The sequence below is a fragment of the Scomber scombrus genome, chromosome 5 (genome assembly GCF_963691925.1).
Source record: "Scomber scombrus chromosome 5, fScoSco1.1, whole genome shotgun sequence".
NCBI lineage: Eukaryota > Metazoa > Chordata > Actinopteri > Scombriformes > Scombridae > Scomber > Scomber scombrus.
In genome coordinates, this window is record NC_084974.1 from 5989449 (window position 1) to 6007056 (window position 17608).

At 41.4% G+C, this 17608-nt stretch overlaps 1 protein-coding gene across 1 annotated transcript; it reads left to right on the plus strand.

Annotated features, from left to right (window-relative positions):
• Positions 1-168: 168 nt before the first annotated feature.
• On the plus strand, positions 169-16982 carry farsb (phenylalanyl-tRNA synthetase subunit beta). Its single transcript, XM_062419227.1, has 18 exons — positions 169-267; positions 685-740; positions 1301-1455; positions 1594-1666; positions 1793-1908; positions 3247-3397; positions 3494-3602; positions 4322-4392; positions 4475-4536; positions 5154-5205; positions 5306-5367; positions 5910-6117; positions 6214-6294; positions 6401-6493; positions 7026-7143; positions 7621-7773; positions 15497-15644; positions 16014-16982. Exons 1-18 carry the CDS (start codon positions 210-212, stop codon positions 16789-16791), a joined length of 2544 nt encoding a protein of 847 aa, XP_062275211.1. The 5' UTR covers positions 169-209; the 3' UTR covers positions 16792-16982.
• Positions 16983-17608: the final 626 nt, after the last annotated feature.

A 17608-nucleotide genomic window follows, 5' to 3' on the forward strand; every position in this document is an offset into this window, starting at 1 on the left:
AGAACTATCATTTTGGATGTGATGAGTTACATTTGTCTCAAATTATTTTCAATATATCCTCAAACGATTAGAAGTGGATACAATTTTTGTAATGAAAAAATACTGGAGATGAAAAATCTGGTTTTTAGTCAGGCACCGCCTTGGACAGCCTACAGCCGAGTGATAGGGGTCCTTTTCCACGGGGCTGAGGAAGAGGATTAGCAGCAAACATGCCGACAGTCGGTGTAAAAAGGGATCTTCTCTTCACAGCTTTGGGAAAAACATACAGTGAGTCATATCTACTACATATTTAAGTGACGGACGAACTGTCTGTGTCTTCATAAAACAACATTTTGACTCTAAAAGGCAGCAGCTGCTCACCAGTGGCTAACATGACTTAGCTTGCTAGCTGACGTCGCTCTATGTGTCTTGAATGAGAAATTGAAATGTTTGATGATATTTCAGGCAGGAGTCATAACTTAAAGTTCAGCGTTTTCATGCTATGTGTGGTGATAACATAATAACAGTGTAAATGAGTGCACATGTGTGTGACATCTCGGTTTTTGTATGTCAACGTGATTGCATCATACTCCCCTCTGCTGGCGTTTCATTAAAAACAGTGAATGAGAGTTTGAGCTGATGGAGAAAGAACTTAACACTACATATAAACTTGTTTTAACAGTATCTGTGTTTCTCTTGTTTCAGCTGATGAGGAGTTTGACGAGCTGTGCTTTGAATTCGGACTGGAGTTAGATGAAATTGTAAGTTTAATCAAATGAATGAGTGTCATTTTTCATCATTCAGAGAGGTTTCATACTGACTATTAAAAGATCTTCAAATGTGATATCAATGTAAAGTGATGGAGTACAAAATTCAGTCATTGAAAAGTAGATGTGAAGCTTCTATTCAGCTTCAGCAGTCTGAGTTAGTCATATCAAGTGATATCTGACACATTTACAGTCTTTTTAACATCAAATTCCCTCTTTGTGTTTGCCCGCTGAGCTGTGGTGGAAGTATAGTAACAAAAAAAGAGACTTTGGCTCTAAAAACACTGTAACGTTGAAACAGAAGACTTGATTTGATTCATTTGGATGGCAGAAGCTTCATATTAGCTTCAGATCAACTTTTCAATATATTTTTGCACAGGAGGAGGACCGTGGATTTTGTCCTTCATCACTTACATTGTAAGTGCATTATGAAGGGATCTTCTAAAGGAGGAATGATTATGACATGTTCCAATGTTCTTTGAGCACCTGCCTTTTTTTTTAAAGACAAATTGTGAACCTGTCTTTTAAGTGCTGAACTCTTTTTTCCCCCCCAGACCTCAGAGAAGGAGATCATCAGCAGGGAGCAGGGGGACTCCAAAGCCACAGGAGCTTCTGATGTCATCCTGTACAAGATCGATGTACCAGCTAACCGCTATGACCTGCTGTGTCTGGAGGGGCTGGTCCGTGGACTGCAGGTCTTCAAGAATAAGTGAGTGCTGACCCTGTTACACACCATGTAAAACATCATCCAGATCACTTTCCCATGATGGTTAACATTCATCCATCATGAGTGTGGTGCATGCAGACTTGCTTTACTATTGCTACAGAGATTGTATTAATGTTTTAGGATTGAGGCCCCTCGCTACAGACGTGTCAGACCAGCCAGCGGGGAGCTTCAGAAGCTGATTATCACTAAAGAGGTGGGTGCTAACATTCACAGTTTTTAATGGCATCAAACAGCTTGTGGCCTGAAGGTGTCATCAAGTAAATGTGTTTATTACATTAGTAATCAGGTAGTTTGTTACCATTATGTTTATTCTGCACAGACGGCAGCAGTGCGACCCCACGCTGTGGCGGCAGTGTTGAGGAACATCACCTTCACACAGGAGCGCTATGACAGCTTCATCGAGCTGCAGGAGAAACTGCATCAGAACATCTGCAGGTGAGAGGAAGAGCTGTCACAATGACATCATACCTGGAATACTTACTGTCACCTTCTCTGTGTAGAAGTGTGGCAGATGTACCTGCTGTATGTAACCTGAATCTGTCTCCAAGCACCATACAGATGTTACCACACTTTGTTTTAGCCACATGTTCACGTTTTGTTTCAAGTTCCTTTAATGGCACTTTACTGACTGAGGTATTTCACTGAAAATTAACAGAGATGTTGCACAGATGATGCTGCTACATTTTAATTGATGGGCATGAAGATTTGAGGATGTAATGTGAGCAATTAACAGCAGGGTTTCCTGTACATTCATTTATTTGTGGCAACCTGCCATACTGAAACTTTGTCCGCCACAAATTGATTTTCTATCCTACTCTCATGCTCCTTCCTCTGATATATTCCCAAAAAAGACACGGAGACATCTGCAGTGACTCCTCCTGCCCCCACTACACACAAACACCCTGCTCTGAGCTTTTACCCTGCAGTCACATCATGCCAAGTAGACTTGCGTGATCACCACTTAAACACGTAAACACTTACAGATTAATTGTTTTTCTACATCTCTTTGTAAAGCTGACCATAGACAATTAAAAATGAATGACTTCATGGTGCATTCAAGTGCACCTCGTAAACTCAGAAATTGTACTTACTTAAAAAAATAAAAAAAATAATTACTGCAGCATTTTTGATAATAATGGATACTTAAATCATTGCAACAATATTCCATTCATTTTTACATAGGGAATTCTATAAAATCACCACCCCACCACCTCGTCAGCTACCACCACGAATAGAATCTGATTCTGCAGGAAACATACTTAGTGTCTGCTTGCATAACAGAAACAATGTAGAACAAAAACGTGATCCTGACATATTAGAGTAGAATGAAGTAATTTGTTACTGTTTTAAAGGTCTTTTAAAGGTCTTTTTTTCTGTCTAGACATAAACATATCAGGTTTCCAACTAATTACTACATTAATCATTTTGTCTATAAAATGACAGAAGATAGTAAAAAAAAAAAAATTCAGTTTATTACTATATATGACACAGACAAGTTGTCATATTTGACAAGTTACACCTACAAATATTTGCATTTTTGCTTTAAAAATGACTAAATAGTTGATTAATTTTCCACCATTCAGTTAATCAGCTAATAATTGCAGTAATGTAGATTGTTCCCTCTTCTACAAATGGAGAATGTGACACCATATAATCAGTTTCCTCCTACACCATTGCAAAAACACACCACACACCATCACCGTATCAAAGAAGCTGTTGATAAAAATCACCATCATTTCAATAATATGAATCTGTTAACTGTTGTCTGTGCAGGAAGAGGAGCCTGGTTGCGATTGGGACCCACGACCTGGATACCATCTCAGGTCCTTTCACATACACCGCCAAAGCTCCCGCAGATATCAGCTTCAAACCTCTCAACCAGACCAAAGAGTACACAGCTACCCAGCTCATGAGCCTCTACAAGGTGAGTAGCTCATTGGCTGGATGCTGGTTAGAAGAGGAAGTTTGTTTCTCTGAGCTTTTTTTTAACCCATTGTTGTTGTTCTCTCGGCTCCTACAGACAGACAGCCACCTGAGGCACTACCTTCACATTATTGAAGACAAGCCTGCGTACCCCGTCATCTACGACAGCAACGGCATTGTCCTGTCCATGCCTCCCATCATCAATGGTGAGCACTTAGTCTGTTTTCTCCTATGGCTTCATTTCCTGTATTTTTTCTGAAATTGGGAGCTTGGAAACATTTGACCTCTTGATTCCACTGGGCACGGAGCAAGCTGCACAGGAAGTCAGACACAGAAACAGCATAGAGCATCTGGTCATTTTTCAAATTAAAATAAACCATGCATCGTATTTCAGCAATAAACACGAATAAAACAGACAAATAAAGACACCATTTAACTGCGTAGCCTATTGACCCACAGTAGAAGCACAAAAATCGAGGACAGTGACCAAATCAACTAAATTTGAGCAAGTTAACAAAATCGGGCTGCTTAGTTGTGCTGCTATTGCAGTAATTACGGTGGTCTAAAGGCACTTTTTCAGATTTATTGGGTTGCTGTAATTACTGTGTTAACAGTAAAACCTAATTTAAAAGGCATATTGCTTGCCCAGAGTACACTACACTGCACTTCTAATACGCTCCCGGTGGGGTAGTATGCTGTGCAGAGGGTGGGGCAAAACCATGGTGCATTCACACCCAGTGGAAACCCAGATTAAACACACAAATATCAAAGATCTCTCACACCAGCATGAAAACATGAAAGTTCCAGTTTCTACAAAACCGTCAAAAAGCTTAACCTAAAGTTTCTAAGAAAATAGTAAAAATATGCTTTTAATGGATACAATGTCTTCTGTTTTAAAATGGCAATTCTTTATTTATTTTTCCAGGGGACCACTCAAAAATCTCTCTAAAGACAAAGAACGTCTTCATCGAGTGCACGGCTACAGACGTAACCAAGGTACAACTGAGAGGAAAATCACATAAGAAGTTCTATCAGCGTTGACATGAAACTTTAACTAATCTTGACCATGTTTCTCCAGGCAAAGATCGTGTTGGACATGATGGTCACCATGTTCAGCGAATACTGTGCGCAGCCTTTCACGTAAGTCACATGTTGGTCTCGTCAGGACAGAAAAGGGTTTTGATCATTAAAAAAAAAAAGAAGCAATGTGAATGTGTTTAATTACTCTGGTTGGTTGGTTTGGTGGCTCACTACTGGCTACGCCCTAACAGCTGATGTCACAGCAGCTGCTCTCCATCAGCTGTCAGCTGGACCTGGTTTAAAAGCCTTTTTTTTTTTTTTTTCTTCCTCCAGTCGAATACACACTCTTCAGATTTGCAGATCACCCCCATTTTCCAATACGCTATAATTAATTTATCAACTTCCTGTTGGCCTCGTCTAAGCTGAACATGACCCACGCTTTGACATCAGCTGTTAGGGTGTGGCCACCACCATCTCCCAGTGATAAATAAAGTGCCAAGCACATTTATTCATCTTCAAGCAGCATGAAGTCTGGTCAGCATTAGCCAATACTTAACAATAATCACATGTTAAACACTAATCCACTCTTTCATTTCTCTTTCTCTTCTCTTTGTTATAGATATTGATTTATTCTCTCTAAATGTCTCTAAAAATATCTTTAGTTCTATTATATAAGTTCAATAACTGGCTGGAGGACAATAGTGAGGTTGATGTTTTCTTCTCTCTTGCTCTTACAGGGTGGAGGAGGCTGAAGTGGTTTATCCAGATGGCAAGACCTGCATCTACCCAGTACTGTATTCACTACAATCATCTTGTCCTTTTGTCGTTTTTATTTTTTTTAAATTTCCTCTTTAACTCCCTCCTTTCATTTCATGGTTTGTACTTTTAGGAGCTGGCCTACAGGAAGGAGAAGCTGTCCAGCGAGTTTGTCAACCGCAAAGTCGGCATCAAGTAAGTTTATTTAGTCGGTCAAATGACCAACTGGGAGCAAAAACGTAAAAGTTCCTGCTGGGTGAACATGATGCATTTATGATTTTGCAAATTTTACACCAACATGTCAAATTAGTAGAATTACCAGATTTATTAGGCAAATCTGTGCAGTCTTACACAATTGAGTGCAACTAATCCTACACTAAACTAAAGCCTTTTTTTAGAGCACACTTGCTAAAAAATAAAGCACACACACACAGGCAACATAGATGTGATCAAATAAAGTGTGTAGCATTTTAACCATTCACTATCTGTCATTCATTCTCATCTTTCATTTAAGATTTTCCTGCTGTATGCTCTATTTCTTGTTACACACAGTTGCTCTAATGATCCATAATTATTGTGACAGGCCTACTTGTTATTTCTTGTGATCTGATAACATTCTCTATTCTCATCCACTGCTTCAAATTGTATTCTATGAAGCACCACCTGCTCCACAGCATCTCCAGAAAAATAAATCACACTGCATGACAAACAGTGTTTGTTTTCTTTTCTTCTGTCAGCGAATCGACCGAGAAAATCGCCCAGCTGCTCACCAGGATGTGTCTGAACTCCCAGCCGACCGGTAACGGCGACGAGATCGAGGTAGAGATCCCGCCCATACGCTCTGACATCATCCACGCCTGCGACATCATGGAGGACGCCGCCATGGCCTACGGCTTCAACAACATTGTCCGCACCGCGCCGCGCACGTACACCGTAGCCAACCAGGTTAGCTTCTGCGTGCACATGTTGGCCGTGCGTCTAACAAAACAGCATCGTATCTCATCAAATGTGATGTTTGAATCTGTGTGTGTTTGTTCATAGTTTCCACTGAATAAACTGACAGAGCTTCTGAGGCAAGACCTGGCAGCTGCTGGATTCACTGAGGCTCTTAACTTTGCCCTGGTAAGAAAGAGATTCTCATTCTCTCTCTCACACACACACACACAAATAAAACATTTCTTTCCATGAAAATTCTCAAAGTATATTTCCTTTTCCTTTTTTTCTGTAGTGTTCTCAAGAAGATATAGCAGACAAGCTTGGGAAGAAGATCTCAGAAACGAGGGCTGTTCACATCTCCAACCCCAAGACGGCAGAGTTCCAGGTAATAATCATGATGATAATAATAATAATACATTTATTTTTATAGCACCTTTCATCCAAGAAATGCAGCTCCAAGTGCTTTACAACTAAATACATGACATACACCAAGTACTTCACATTAAAAGGGCTTAAAAGGAGCATAGAGTAATGTTAAAAAAAAGAACCTGAAAGAAAAAGAAAAATGAATGTAATATAAGATAGAAAATAAAAATAGCAGCAATTCTAAAATTGTAAAAATAGTACATAGGGAAAAGTAGCAAAAAAAAAAGTGAATAGATGAGTTTTTGCCTTTCCAATAGACCAGCAGTAGATGATAGAGGTGAAGACAGTGTGTAACCTAGGTAACACAGAGTGTCCCATAAGTAAAACAACTTTAAACAACAAAAAAAACAACAGACACACATTGAAAAGTCAAACACTAGATGTTTCACACTCTCTTCAGTCATATCGTTATTTCTCCACAAGAGTGTGCCGTCTTCCCCTCAACAGGCTTCGACCATGTTTCTAATCAAACCGCTGTCTCTCTCCACCAGGTGGCGCGCACCACCTTGCTGCCAGGCCTGCTGAAGACGATAGCTGCCAACAGGAAGATGCCCCTTCCCCTCAAACTGTTTGAGATATCTGACGTGGTGCTGAAGGATGAGAGCAAAGGTAGGCGTCTGCATGTGTGAGAAGTGATGGAGAAAGAGAGTTTTTTCTTCCGTAACACATACATAAGACACTTAAAACTGGGTATGAAATCCAGTTTCCATACTTATGTTTTTTTAACAGAACCAGATAATAGTTTTTTGAAATTCCAGCGTAATATATCAAGTTTCAAATGTGTTGTTTTGGTTCATAAAACAAATAATCATGTTTGTTTTATGTAAAGCACATTGAGTTGCCGATGTGTATGAAATGCGCTATATAAATAAATCTGCCTTGCCTTCCCTTGCCTTGAATAAATGAGGAATCTGACCACATTATGATCCATTTGGTCTACCATAGACAACCAGCTGGTTACTTTGACATAAATATGACCAATAAAATTAAGGAAAAAACAATTTGGCATAGTCAGTATCACTAAGCCATTGGTAGTGCCTCCTTGGCTTCTCCCTAACGCTCTGTCCTCCTCATCCCACCAACCAGATGTCGGGGCGAGGAACAGTCGGCGTCTCTGCGCCGTTTACTACAACAAGAGTCCGGGCTTCGAGGTGATCCACGGCCTGCTGGACCGGACCATGCAGCTGCTGGAGGTGAAGTCAGCCCGCGAAGACGGCTACCACATCCAGGCCGCAGACGGTAAAGCCCAGGGAGAAAGGGATGGAGGGGGGTGGAAACCAACAACTAGCTCAATAGGAATGTACTTGTACTAAAGGTGGTAAATATCTTCAGACTGGATTAATGCAGTGACAGATTTTTAGCTCTTGTGATCTAAAACAGTTGATTTACACGGCAGCATGGTGCACAGATGAATCGTGGTCATGTGATATTAATAGGAGGCTTTTTATTGAGATTATGTAAATCCAGTCTATGACTAGCAGCATCTGTTGCATTGTTGTGCTAGTTACCAAGGCATCATGCTCCCAATTTTTATTTTGGGGGAGGTGGGGGGGGTGCACAGTTTCCATGGCAGTGACATGCGCAATTTCTTTCAACTCGAAATATACTTGCAACATAGGTGGTTAGTTTAGATCTATGGAGAGGCACACAGGAGAAAACATGTAATATTGATCTCTGGTGGAGACAAAAGCAGAGAAGCCCAAATACACGCTTTCATTTGTACAATGACAGTTAACATTAATGGCATCTTTATAAAATTAGATTGTTGGGTATTTGTCTTTGAAAAGTCATTGTTAACAAATCATTGTTTAACGTTTAAGGTAAAGATATGGTTTGATACATCTAGTTAACATGTCTGGATATTTCACTCTCTAACTCATATCATTTGACCTGGATAAACCTTTAAACAGCATTATAAACGCTCCAGATAAATACAGTCATAATTCCCATCTGCAGTGCATCTTTATGACAGAATGATTCGAGTGAAAAATGTTCTCTTTCTTCCCCTCTTGACCTCCTCCATCTGTTGTCATCTGTTGCTTTCAGCTAATGTCTCTCCAAAATCCAGACAAATATGGGCAGTGGACACATGGCTTAAAGTGAGAATTACTGGTGCTAACAGCACTAATGGTGATACTAATGTCGCTTTAGCATGGGAAAGTTATTTCTGTTGCTTTAAATGACACGAGAATTTATAATATTTTTCATAGTGTGACAAGACATTGTTCATTCATCTTCTAGTTAATTTTTGTAACTTGTTAAAAGAAGTACTTAAAGATTCCCTACAGAGTTTTTGACCACTAGTTTGGCCTGTCACATTATCAACTTATCGACATCATCATGTCTATATATGGACTTATCGTATGATGTATGATACATGGACATGACCTCGATCACTTTCCTTCCTCAATATTGCCACACTTCACATTAGCAGCTAAGAGGCTATTCATGTCACACTGGCTAAGCAAGTAGTGTCCTCCATTCCTCACTGTGACGTCCTGAGTGGAGACTGTAGAAGAATTAAAGGTAAATAACTCTGTCCCCAAACATAATGGCAGTCTGTGTTTTTACAGAAGTGTAGCGCCCACTCTCCAATCCCTATACCCCCGCCCCCCTTGCTTTATTATGCTATTATATTATCATTATATCAGTGATACAAAATGATCTTCAAATGACAATAATATAGTTTATCGTCATTATTTCTGAGACAATGTATCGTCCAACAAAAGCAGTTATCGTGACAGGCCTAATAACAAGTAGTATAAAAAAGGGCCAAACGCTGCTAAATATTACATTTAAATTACAACAAAGAGCAGAAACGGCTCCATCTTGCTGCCCTCAAAACTAGAAACTGGCTGGAAGACAACAAAAGTTGAATAGAGTGACTTTGTTTAACAAGAAGACGAACACAGCAGCAAAATCTTAAATGAAGGATGAGAATAATGAATGACAGACAGTGAATGAATAAATGCAACACACTTTATTTGATAACATCTGTATTGCCTGTTGTGACAGGCCTAACTGTGAAGCAGTGATTTTAAGAGTGGGTCACTGTTTTGTGTCATATCATGCACACATGCTAGTGTCACAATACACATTAATGCAGTTTTGCTTTATTTCACGAAACTAATTCAAAGTAGCATAGCATTGTATCAACAAACGCAGATAAGCAGACAACCAATAGGTGAGTTAACAACAGTTAAACAAAGCTGTATTAAAAAGATGACAAAGAGCAGCTTTGTAAATGGAAAGTGAGAAACTGAATATAAACATAACTGTGTTTAGTGTAGAGTCTACAGGGCACCTTTAATGAGTAAATGCCATCAGATGTTAATGCACACCTTCAAGTTGAATGTGCACAAAAGCATTGTAACTAACATAATAAGTAGATTTTTAATGAACTGTTTAACGCATGTTTCCAACTGGTCCTAACAGCTGTTGAACACTGAGTCTTAAAAGGTTTTATAGTCCAGACAGGAGACGACAGGGAATTAAACAAATAGGTAACTTTTTTTTTAGTAGAATGTGTTGTACAACTTATTGCTCGCAGTGATTGATCATTTTAAGCCCATTTAAAATGTAAACCACTTTAAAAAAACTAAGTAATACAGACTAAAGAGAAACAGGTGTTTTTTTCCTTTTTACAAATTCTCTGAAAGCAATTTAACATCTGTGTTAAAACTGGCGTGTTACTCCTTCTGAGCCACAGTTCACTCTGCTCTATTTAATTTGTCTTCTGTTGTACCTCCAACATCAGCAATGCCCCCCCCCCCCCCCCCCAATGAATCAGGGCAACGCTGTTGTATCTCCTTTTTAGAAGACGAGGGGGAAACCGAATAGCGTTGACGTGCAATGTTCCTGTCGTCATTCCGCTCAATAAAAATCAATTGTGTCATATCAGCACTTGAGATGTAAAGGTTGCGGGCCAAGAACTGATTTCAGACAACTTCACGGTGTCTCTAATAATGTAACGCATCTGAGCTCGAGCGCACACTTCCAAAAAACGTTGAAAGGTTTTCTCTCTTAAGTCATCGCGAACGAGATGGCCGCGTGAGTCACGTTGCATCAGCGCTCTCCTGAGAGATTTTGACGAGATTTCCTCTGAAAGGCCGTTTTACACACCGCACAAGTTCATTTTCTTTCTCACAGTCCGGTTATATTAACCAGCGCTGACACGCCACTGGCACAATAACCGCTCATGATGGAGATGCATTTAAATGCAACTCCAATGTGATGGCTGTCACATCCTGTTGTCCGGCAGGCAGATATTTGACGGTGTGACTCAGTGAGGTTTCATCTTCCCCAACGAGGCTGATGTGTTCCTGTGAGATGAGTAATCGAGGGAGGGGGAGGGGAGGTTCTGCCAGAGGATCTAAGGCACCGCTGGGGGGGGTGGGGGGCGATCTGTGCGTGGATTTTGATTCCAGTTTTTTTCCCCCAGAGAGACTCTCATACATCATTTTGAGTTTTGGATTCCTTTTCTTAATGCTTCCTCCCCTCCTGCCTCTCTCTTTCTCTCTACCCCCCCTCTCCACTTGGCTCGTATACTCCAAGGTCACACTGCAGGATATCCACTCTGGGTCCGCTGGCCCATTCAGACTGCAAATCAATGGGCTCAAGTATCAAGTGAATGAGAGCAGCGAGGAAAGGGGGACGGCAGACAGGGAAGCGGAAGAAGACATGATATGAGACCAGAGAGTGCAGAAAAATAGAAGGGTGGGGTGGGGGCGCGGGTGGTGGTAATGACAGGAGAGCGACAGAGCGACGGCTGGAGGCGTAAGCAAGAAAAAGGGGTATGAGAGCCTATGAAGTCTGCAGTGTGGGAGAGTGCACGTCACCCCACTGCAGTGCCGAGCAACCGGACAAACAGGGACATGCTGTGTGACACCCACCCATGGGTGCTTAGACCGTCCATCTGACAGGCGCACATGCTTAAAAGGACACGCTCTCTCGGTAATGCACAACACACTGGACACACACTCATCCACTCAAGTCCTCTTTGCCCTTTTTTTTTTTTTCCACACTTGAGGAACCATTAGCCTAATCCCTCCACCGCATAAGTCAGCATGTCCTTGACCCCATTACGAGGTCTCGACCCACTCTAAGAGCTCACCTGATACAGATACACACCCCTCAGGATGCGTCCACGTCCATCACCGTCACTCCCAGCACAGCGAGGGCGAAGTGGCTCACGTGCCCGCAAAGGGAATACATGTCAGCTGAGTTTTCGTCCAGTCAGCATTGGAGAAAAAGATGAAGTAATGAGCGAGGGGATCACAAGTGGAGGAAGAGACCACTTAAGAGACAGATGCCTGTGTTTCACTTAACAACTGTGTCCAATGCACGGTCTTGGCCCGTACACTCTTTGTCAGGAGAGTTCCTGTGTTCCTGTGCTCTTCTTTCTTCAGTAATAGACTGAAGAGTGTTCAGCCTCTATGTATTTCTGAAGGCTCCGGCTGCTATTTAAGTTTGTTTAAAGTATAATTCTGGTTATTTACAACTGAAGTCTTGAGTTTAAGTATGATATAATGAAATTGTAAAAACAAAGTGAGATCTGGTCGGTGACATTGCTAGAAAGAAGTCAGCTGTCAGACAATAAGTCAGGTGTTAAACAACCCGCCTGATTAGCTGAATTTACTTGGACATGAATATAAAAGAGAGCAGTAATATTACCAAAGAATGTATTCATTGGTCATCCTACTGAACTTGGCGTAGTTGTGCTCACGCAGTTTTCCTGTACAACGAGAGAGTATTACCACATTCCAGAAGCACTTAATCTCAGGTTTCCCCCCTAAACAAAGTTTAAAGCTAAACTGTCATTTTAAGCATAAAACCGGTGATATTCTACATTCATTTTATTCATAAAATGACCAAAATGAACTGAACCTTCTAGCGAGTTTTGTCTGTGTAGCTAAAATCTGCTGCTGGAAATGCTCACCTAAGCACCAAATGTGTATTAACCAGCAGCTGAAAATAGTCCCCTGCAAATGCATTATTAAATTCAGTTTGAGTATTGTTTGCTAGAAGTTATTTTGCACAGCTAGTCTTTCTAAACATTAAAGTATGAATTCTGGACCTGTCACAATGTATTGAAAGACAAAGTAACACATTGTTGGTTTTGGTCTTTCCATGAGATTTGTTGACTTTATTTTAGAGATGTCATTCAGCAATTACTTTAGTGAACACAATGTTATGAAAACTTGTAGAGTTGGACAAAACTGCAGAAGCAGGACCTGGAATTAAACTGGATAGCCTTTAATTGAAATGATTTTTCAACACAGTTCAGTATATTATTTCCCAGAAATATATTCTGTGCATGAAAAGCCTTGACAATGGCAAACAAAACCCTAAAGCTCAACATTGAAATCCCTTGAAAGTCTCCAATACTAATCATTTAACATAATTTAACTTGTATTAAATGATCAACAGAGTTAGCTACTTAAATAATTTTTTTTAGTCTTTCTTTGTTGTAAAAATCATCATCCAGTACCAGCTTCTCAAATGTGACTAATTCCAGCCTTTTTCTGTTGTTTATCATTGTAAACTGAATATCTTTGGGTATTTTTGACATTCGTCGACACTCAAAACTGAAAAATTGAATATCAATTTTGGCTCATGGAAACACACAGCATTCAAAGTTGGCCTCTCCTCCTCAGTTGAGCGAGCGAGATTAGCAGCAACGGTCAGGCGAGCTAAAAAGTAAATGAAGAGAACAAGCATCGCTGGCGAGAACAAAGCCAAATAATTAAAACTTTATTTTCTGATTGATTAACAGTGACTGTTCTAAAGCATAAATAAACTCTCTCCCTGACATGCAGGAGCCAGTTGGCAGAGCCCCTAAAGTCCCACCCCGCCCCAGTACACAGCAGAGTAACTCACTGATTGCTGGTTTATTCACTTTATTAATATTGAATATTTTGTAAGTCCAAATTGCGCCAAATTTGACACTGCACTGTTGTGGGTCCCCAGCCATACACCCTCTAAGTGTGGAGTCGATCGGATGAACAGATCTTGTGATACGTGAAGGACATACGTACAGACAGAGATACAGGTGTTCTTTCCTGTACTAGATAGATTACACAGAGACAGAGAGCAGATGAGATGGAAGATGGAGACAGTGATTTAACCTGCTCTTTATACACTTCCAAGTTCCGACCTTACACCCTGCAGGCTGTTATTGGCTGGGGACTACACACCTGGTTAATGCCTAGAAACCCAAACAAAATAATACAGGCAGGGTTCAAGGTCTCAGCAGATAAATACACTGGCACAGACTTAGTGGGTCATAAGTGGTGATTTGGTGACTTTCATGTGTCTTTTTAAGAAAATCCTGCATATTGTACCTTTAATCCTGGATGAGGTACTTGTTTCACTGCAAATTTAGCTGGCTCTGCTAAGAACCCGTGTGATTACTCTGTTCAATTGACTAAATGATGATGAAACCTATAATAGCAATACCCTCAGTTCAAGTGGTTATCTGATGCATCAGTCTAACTCTCCATCCTGCTTGAAAGCTTTGTTGAAAGTTGGAGGAGAGTGGGCGGAAAGTGGCCTGGCTCAAGTGTAGGATTTTCATTGACTGATTGGTTATTTAAGATGTACCAGAGCTATTTATATAGTTGCCATGGCATCCCGCTCATGGTACAAGTACGGTGACGCGTGAACGGACGCAAGCACATTCCACCGATTTTAATGCACCTACCAGACAGCGCAGGCAAGTGAAAGAAAATGGTTGAATTGCCTTTTCTTTTAGTTGCTCCTCACACTTGCATGCACGTGCACACACAAAACACAAACACACACACACAGTTTTGAAAGTACAGTCCATGTGTTTTGTAAGCCTTCATCCATAGTGATGAGTAAACATCTAAGCAGTGGGATCTGGAACCCATTAGCAAGGCAGCGTGGGAAGGAGCGTTGCACTATGGGAGAAAGCAGTTTCTCTGCTGTGTGGGGCTGTTGTCATAGCAACCTCATGTATCTTGTTTAAGCTCTTGACAAGCTCGTCTTTCTGTCTGTTTGCACGTCAGTATTTTTTGAACAAAGTGAGCAAACGCCTCTCACATCAACATGTGAATGATTTCATCTCACTACTGATGGATTTTTTTTATTCCATCCAGACTGAATCATTTGTCTCAGGGACCTTTACTCATGATTGTGGCACGTACTGGACCATTAGATTTTAATCAGAAGTTCTGTGAATGTAACAGAGACAGAACATCCAATTATGGTCAAATAGCCTCTGGAGGGTGGCTGCTTTAGAGTAACGACCTGTGACATTTTCACATAAACAGTGTTCATTGTATTGCTTCGTCAATGATTAAAACTAAACTATAGACATTCAGCTTAATACTCAGTCCAGGAATGTCTGGAAGGGCTAATCTGGTGCACAGGAAGCCTTTTTAGACCTCTGATTTGTTTGAAATACATAGATGGGGGTGAACGAATGACTATCAGGAGAAAATCAAGGAAGCACCAACAAGGAGGGTGACACAGTACCTCCCACACTGTGATCGACTCATTTTCTTTGTAAAGACACCAAGGTTGTCATCAGTGGTTAAAGAAAGAAAATCCTTCAAGATATCCTTTAAAAAAAAAAAAAAAAAAAAAAAAAAACCTTCGGCAATGAATTGCAAATAAACCTCCAAGTATTCACAGAAGCTCTATGTGAAGAGGCAGAAAAATGATCCAAGAACCTCCCCGATCAAACAGACGGCATGTTGGATAGTAACACGCCGGTCAAAAATAGTTTGTTTGGATGTTAATCGATTGGAAACAAGCTATTGGAGGTTCTAATCATTGCTTTGAAAGGATGTTACTATCACAAGAGGATGTGATCGGGTTTAAGCAAGAGAAATCAAAGCCAGGTGTAGGTTTAGACCTCTAAATCACATGAACCGAGCCCAAAATCCACTCTCTGAAACCATCTTCTCACCAGTTCATTCATTCACTTTTCTTTCAGATTGCACTTTCTTCCCCGGCCGCTGCGCAGAGATCTTTGTCCACGGAAAGAGCGTCGGTCGTCTCGGGGTCCTCCACCCAGACGTCATCAACCGCTTCGAGCTGACCATGCCCTGCTCCGCCCTGGAGATTGACATCGAGCCCTTCCTGTGATTTCCCCTTCTTAAATTTAAACCCATACTCACAAACAAAGCAATAAGCAAAAACAAAAGATATTGGGTGTTTTGTGACGTGGTTGAAGTGTGCTGCAGATGATTTTATTGGCTGCTGCATGAGAGAATTAAACGGACCTTTCCAGACTGTGTTTTATATATCAGGAATGAGGCTGTTTTTTAACTAAAGTCAGAAGAATTAAAATTTAATAAGACTCCATTGTGTTCTTGAATGGTGTGCATCTGTGTGTGGGCTTGTACATGCATGCCTGGTCTTAATTTAGGTTACTTGTGCCTTGGGGCTAGTGCATGGTAATTAAGCTCTATGACTCATTACCTATTGCTTTGTTGCCTTGGTTCTTCCAGTGGCCACACTGCTGAAATCCCCCTCACACACGACGTCCCCATGCAGGAAGTCGCCAAGCACAAGTTCCCCGTGCAAGACGAGTCCCTACAGGCTCCGGTGTCCCGCCCAACCAACACCAAAACCGTGTTTGGTGACATGAGAACACCAACAGGTCTCAAAGCCCTCAATGACTTCCTGGCAGACAAAAGCTACATCGAGGGCTTTTCGGCATCCCAGGCGGACACGGCAGTGTTCGACACCATACCTTCTGCTCCCTCGCACACCTTCTCCCACCTCCTGCGCTGGTACAACCACATTAAGACCTTCCAGAGGGAAAGAGCCAGCCTCCCGTTAGCTAAGAGTCAGTTTGCCCTGCCAGCGTCACCCCCCGCCTCCACAAACAACACCAGCGATGACGACATCGACCTATTTGGCTCTGACGACGAGGCCGAGAGCGCGGAGGCGGCTCGAATCAAGGAGCAGCGCCTCGCCCAGTACGCCGCCAAGAAGTCCAAGAAGCCAGCTCTCGTCGCCAAGTCCTCCATCCTGCTCGACGTGAAGCCCTGGGACGACGAGACGGACATGGCCAAGATGGAGGAGCTCGTCCGCAGCGTCACCATGGACGGGCTACTGTGGGGGCAGTCCAAGCTGGTGCCAGTGGGCTACGGCATCAAGAAGCTCCAGATAGGATGCGTGGTGGAGGACGATAAAGTGGGCACAGATCTGCTGGAGGAAGCCATCACCGCCTTCGAGGAATATGTTCAGTCTGTGGACGTGGCCGCCTTCAATAAGATCTGAATCACAGACACGCTGCTATAAATTCACTGAATGGCACCATCTGATGTTTCTGGTGTTGGCTCAAGTTAGACACAATGTTCAACCATTGTTCAAACGTCCATTTTAAACAATAACCAAATCTCAGGTCCTTCATTTGAAAGACTACAAAATATTCTTGCTTTCAAACGTCCAATAAAGCCATTCTAACTTTTGACGCAGTGCTTTTAATCTTTTTTTATCAGGCAACAATCACACAGACTTCCACATATATACTGTATCTGTTAATGCTGTGAGATCTTTTGCTCTATTGCTTATTCAGAGGGAGTTTCTTGCAGCCAATAGCGTCACATATGAAAGGGAGCCAGGCAGATAAGGCGTCTCGTAAATGAAGTCTGACAGGCGTTCCGGCATTCCTTCAAACGCTACAGTAGCAAAGTGACATTAACCCTTTCATTCTCGCACTGATAGTCCTCAGTGTAACCAGAGTATGATGCAATAGATGACCTGTTGAAACTCGCCTATTGATATAGGGGATCGGTTAAACTGGTTTTTATCTGATAGTCATGACTGGTTACAAGCTTGTCTGGGTTCTCCCATTTCAAGAAGTGACAGGGAAAGAAAAAAAAGTGCTTCAAAATTATTTAAAAAAAATGATCCAACTGAGAATTAAGTGGTAAAAACTTTATTGTAACGTGAACAAAACATAGTTTGCTTTCAGCTCAAGTTACAGGTCAGTCACAAGCACACCTGTGAATCATTCCTAGTAGGAGCTGCTTTTATGAGAACATTGTGTATAAAATATTTTAAATAAATATGAGGTACAGTTTCGTCATTGAAA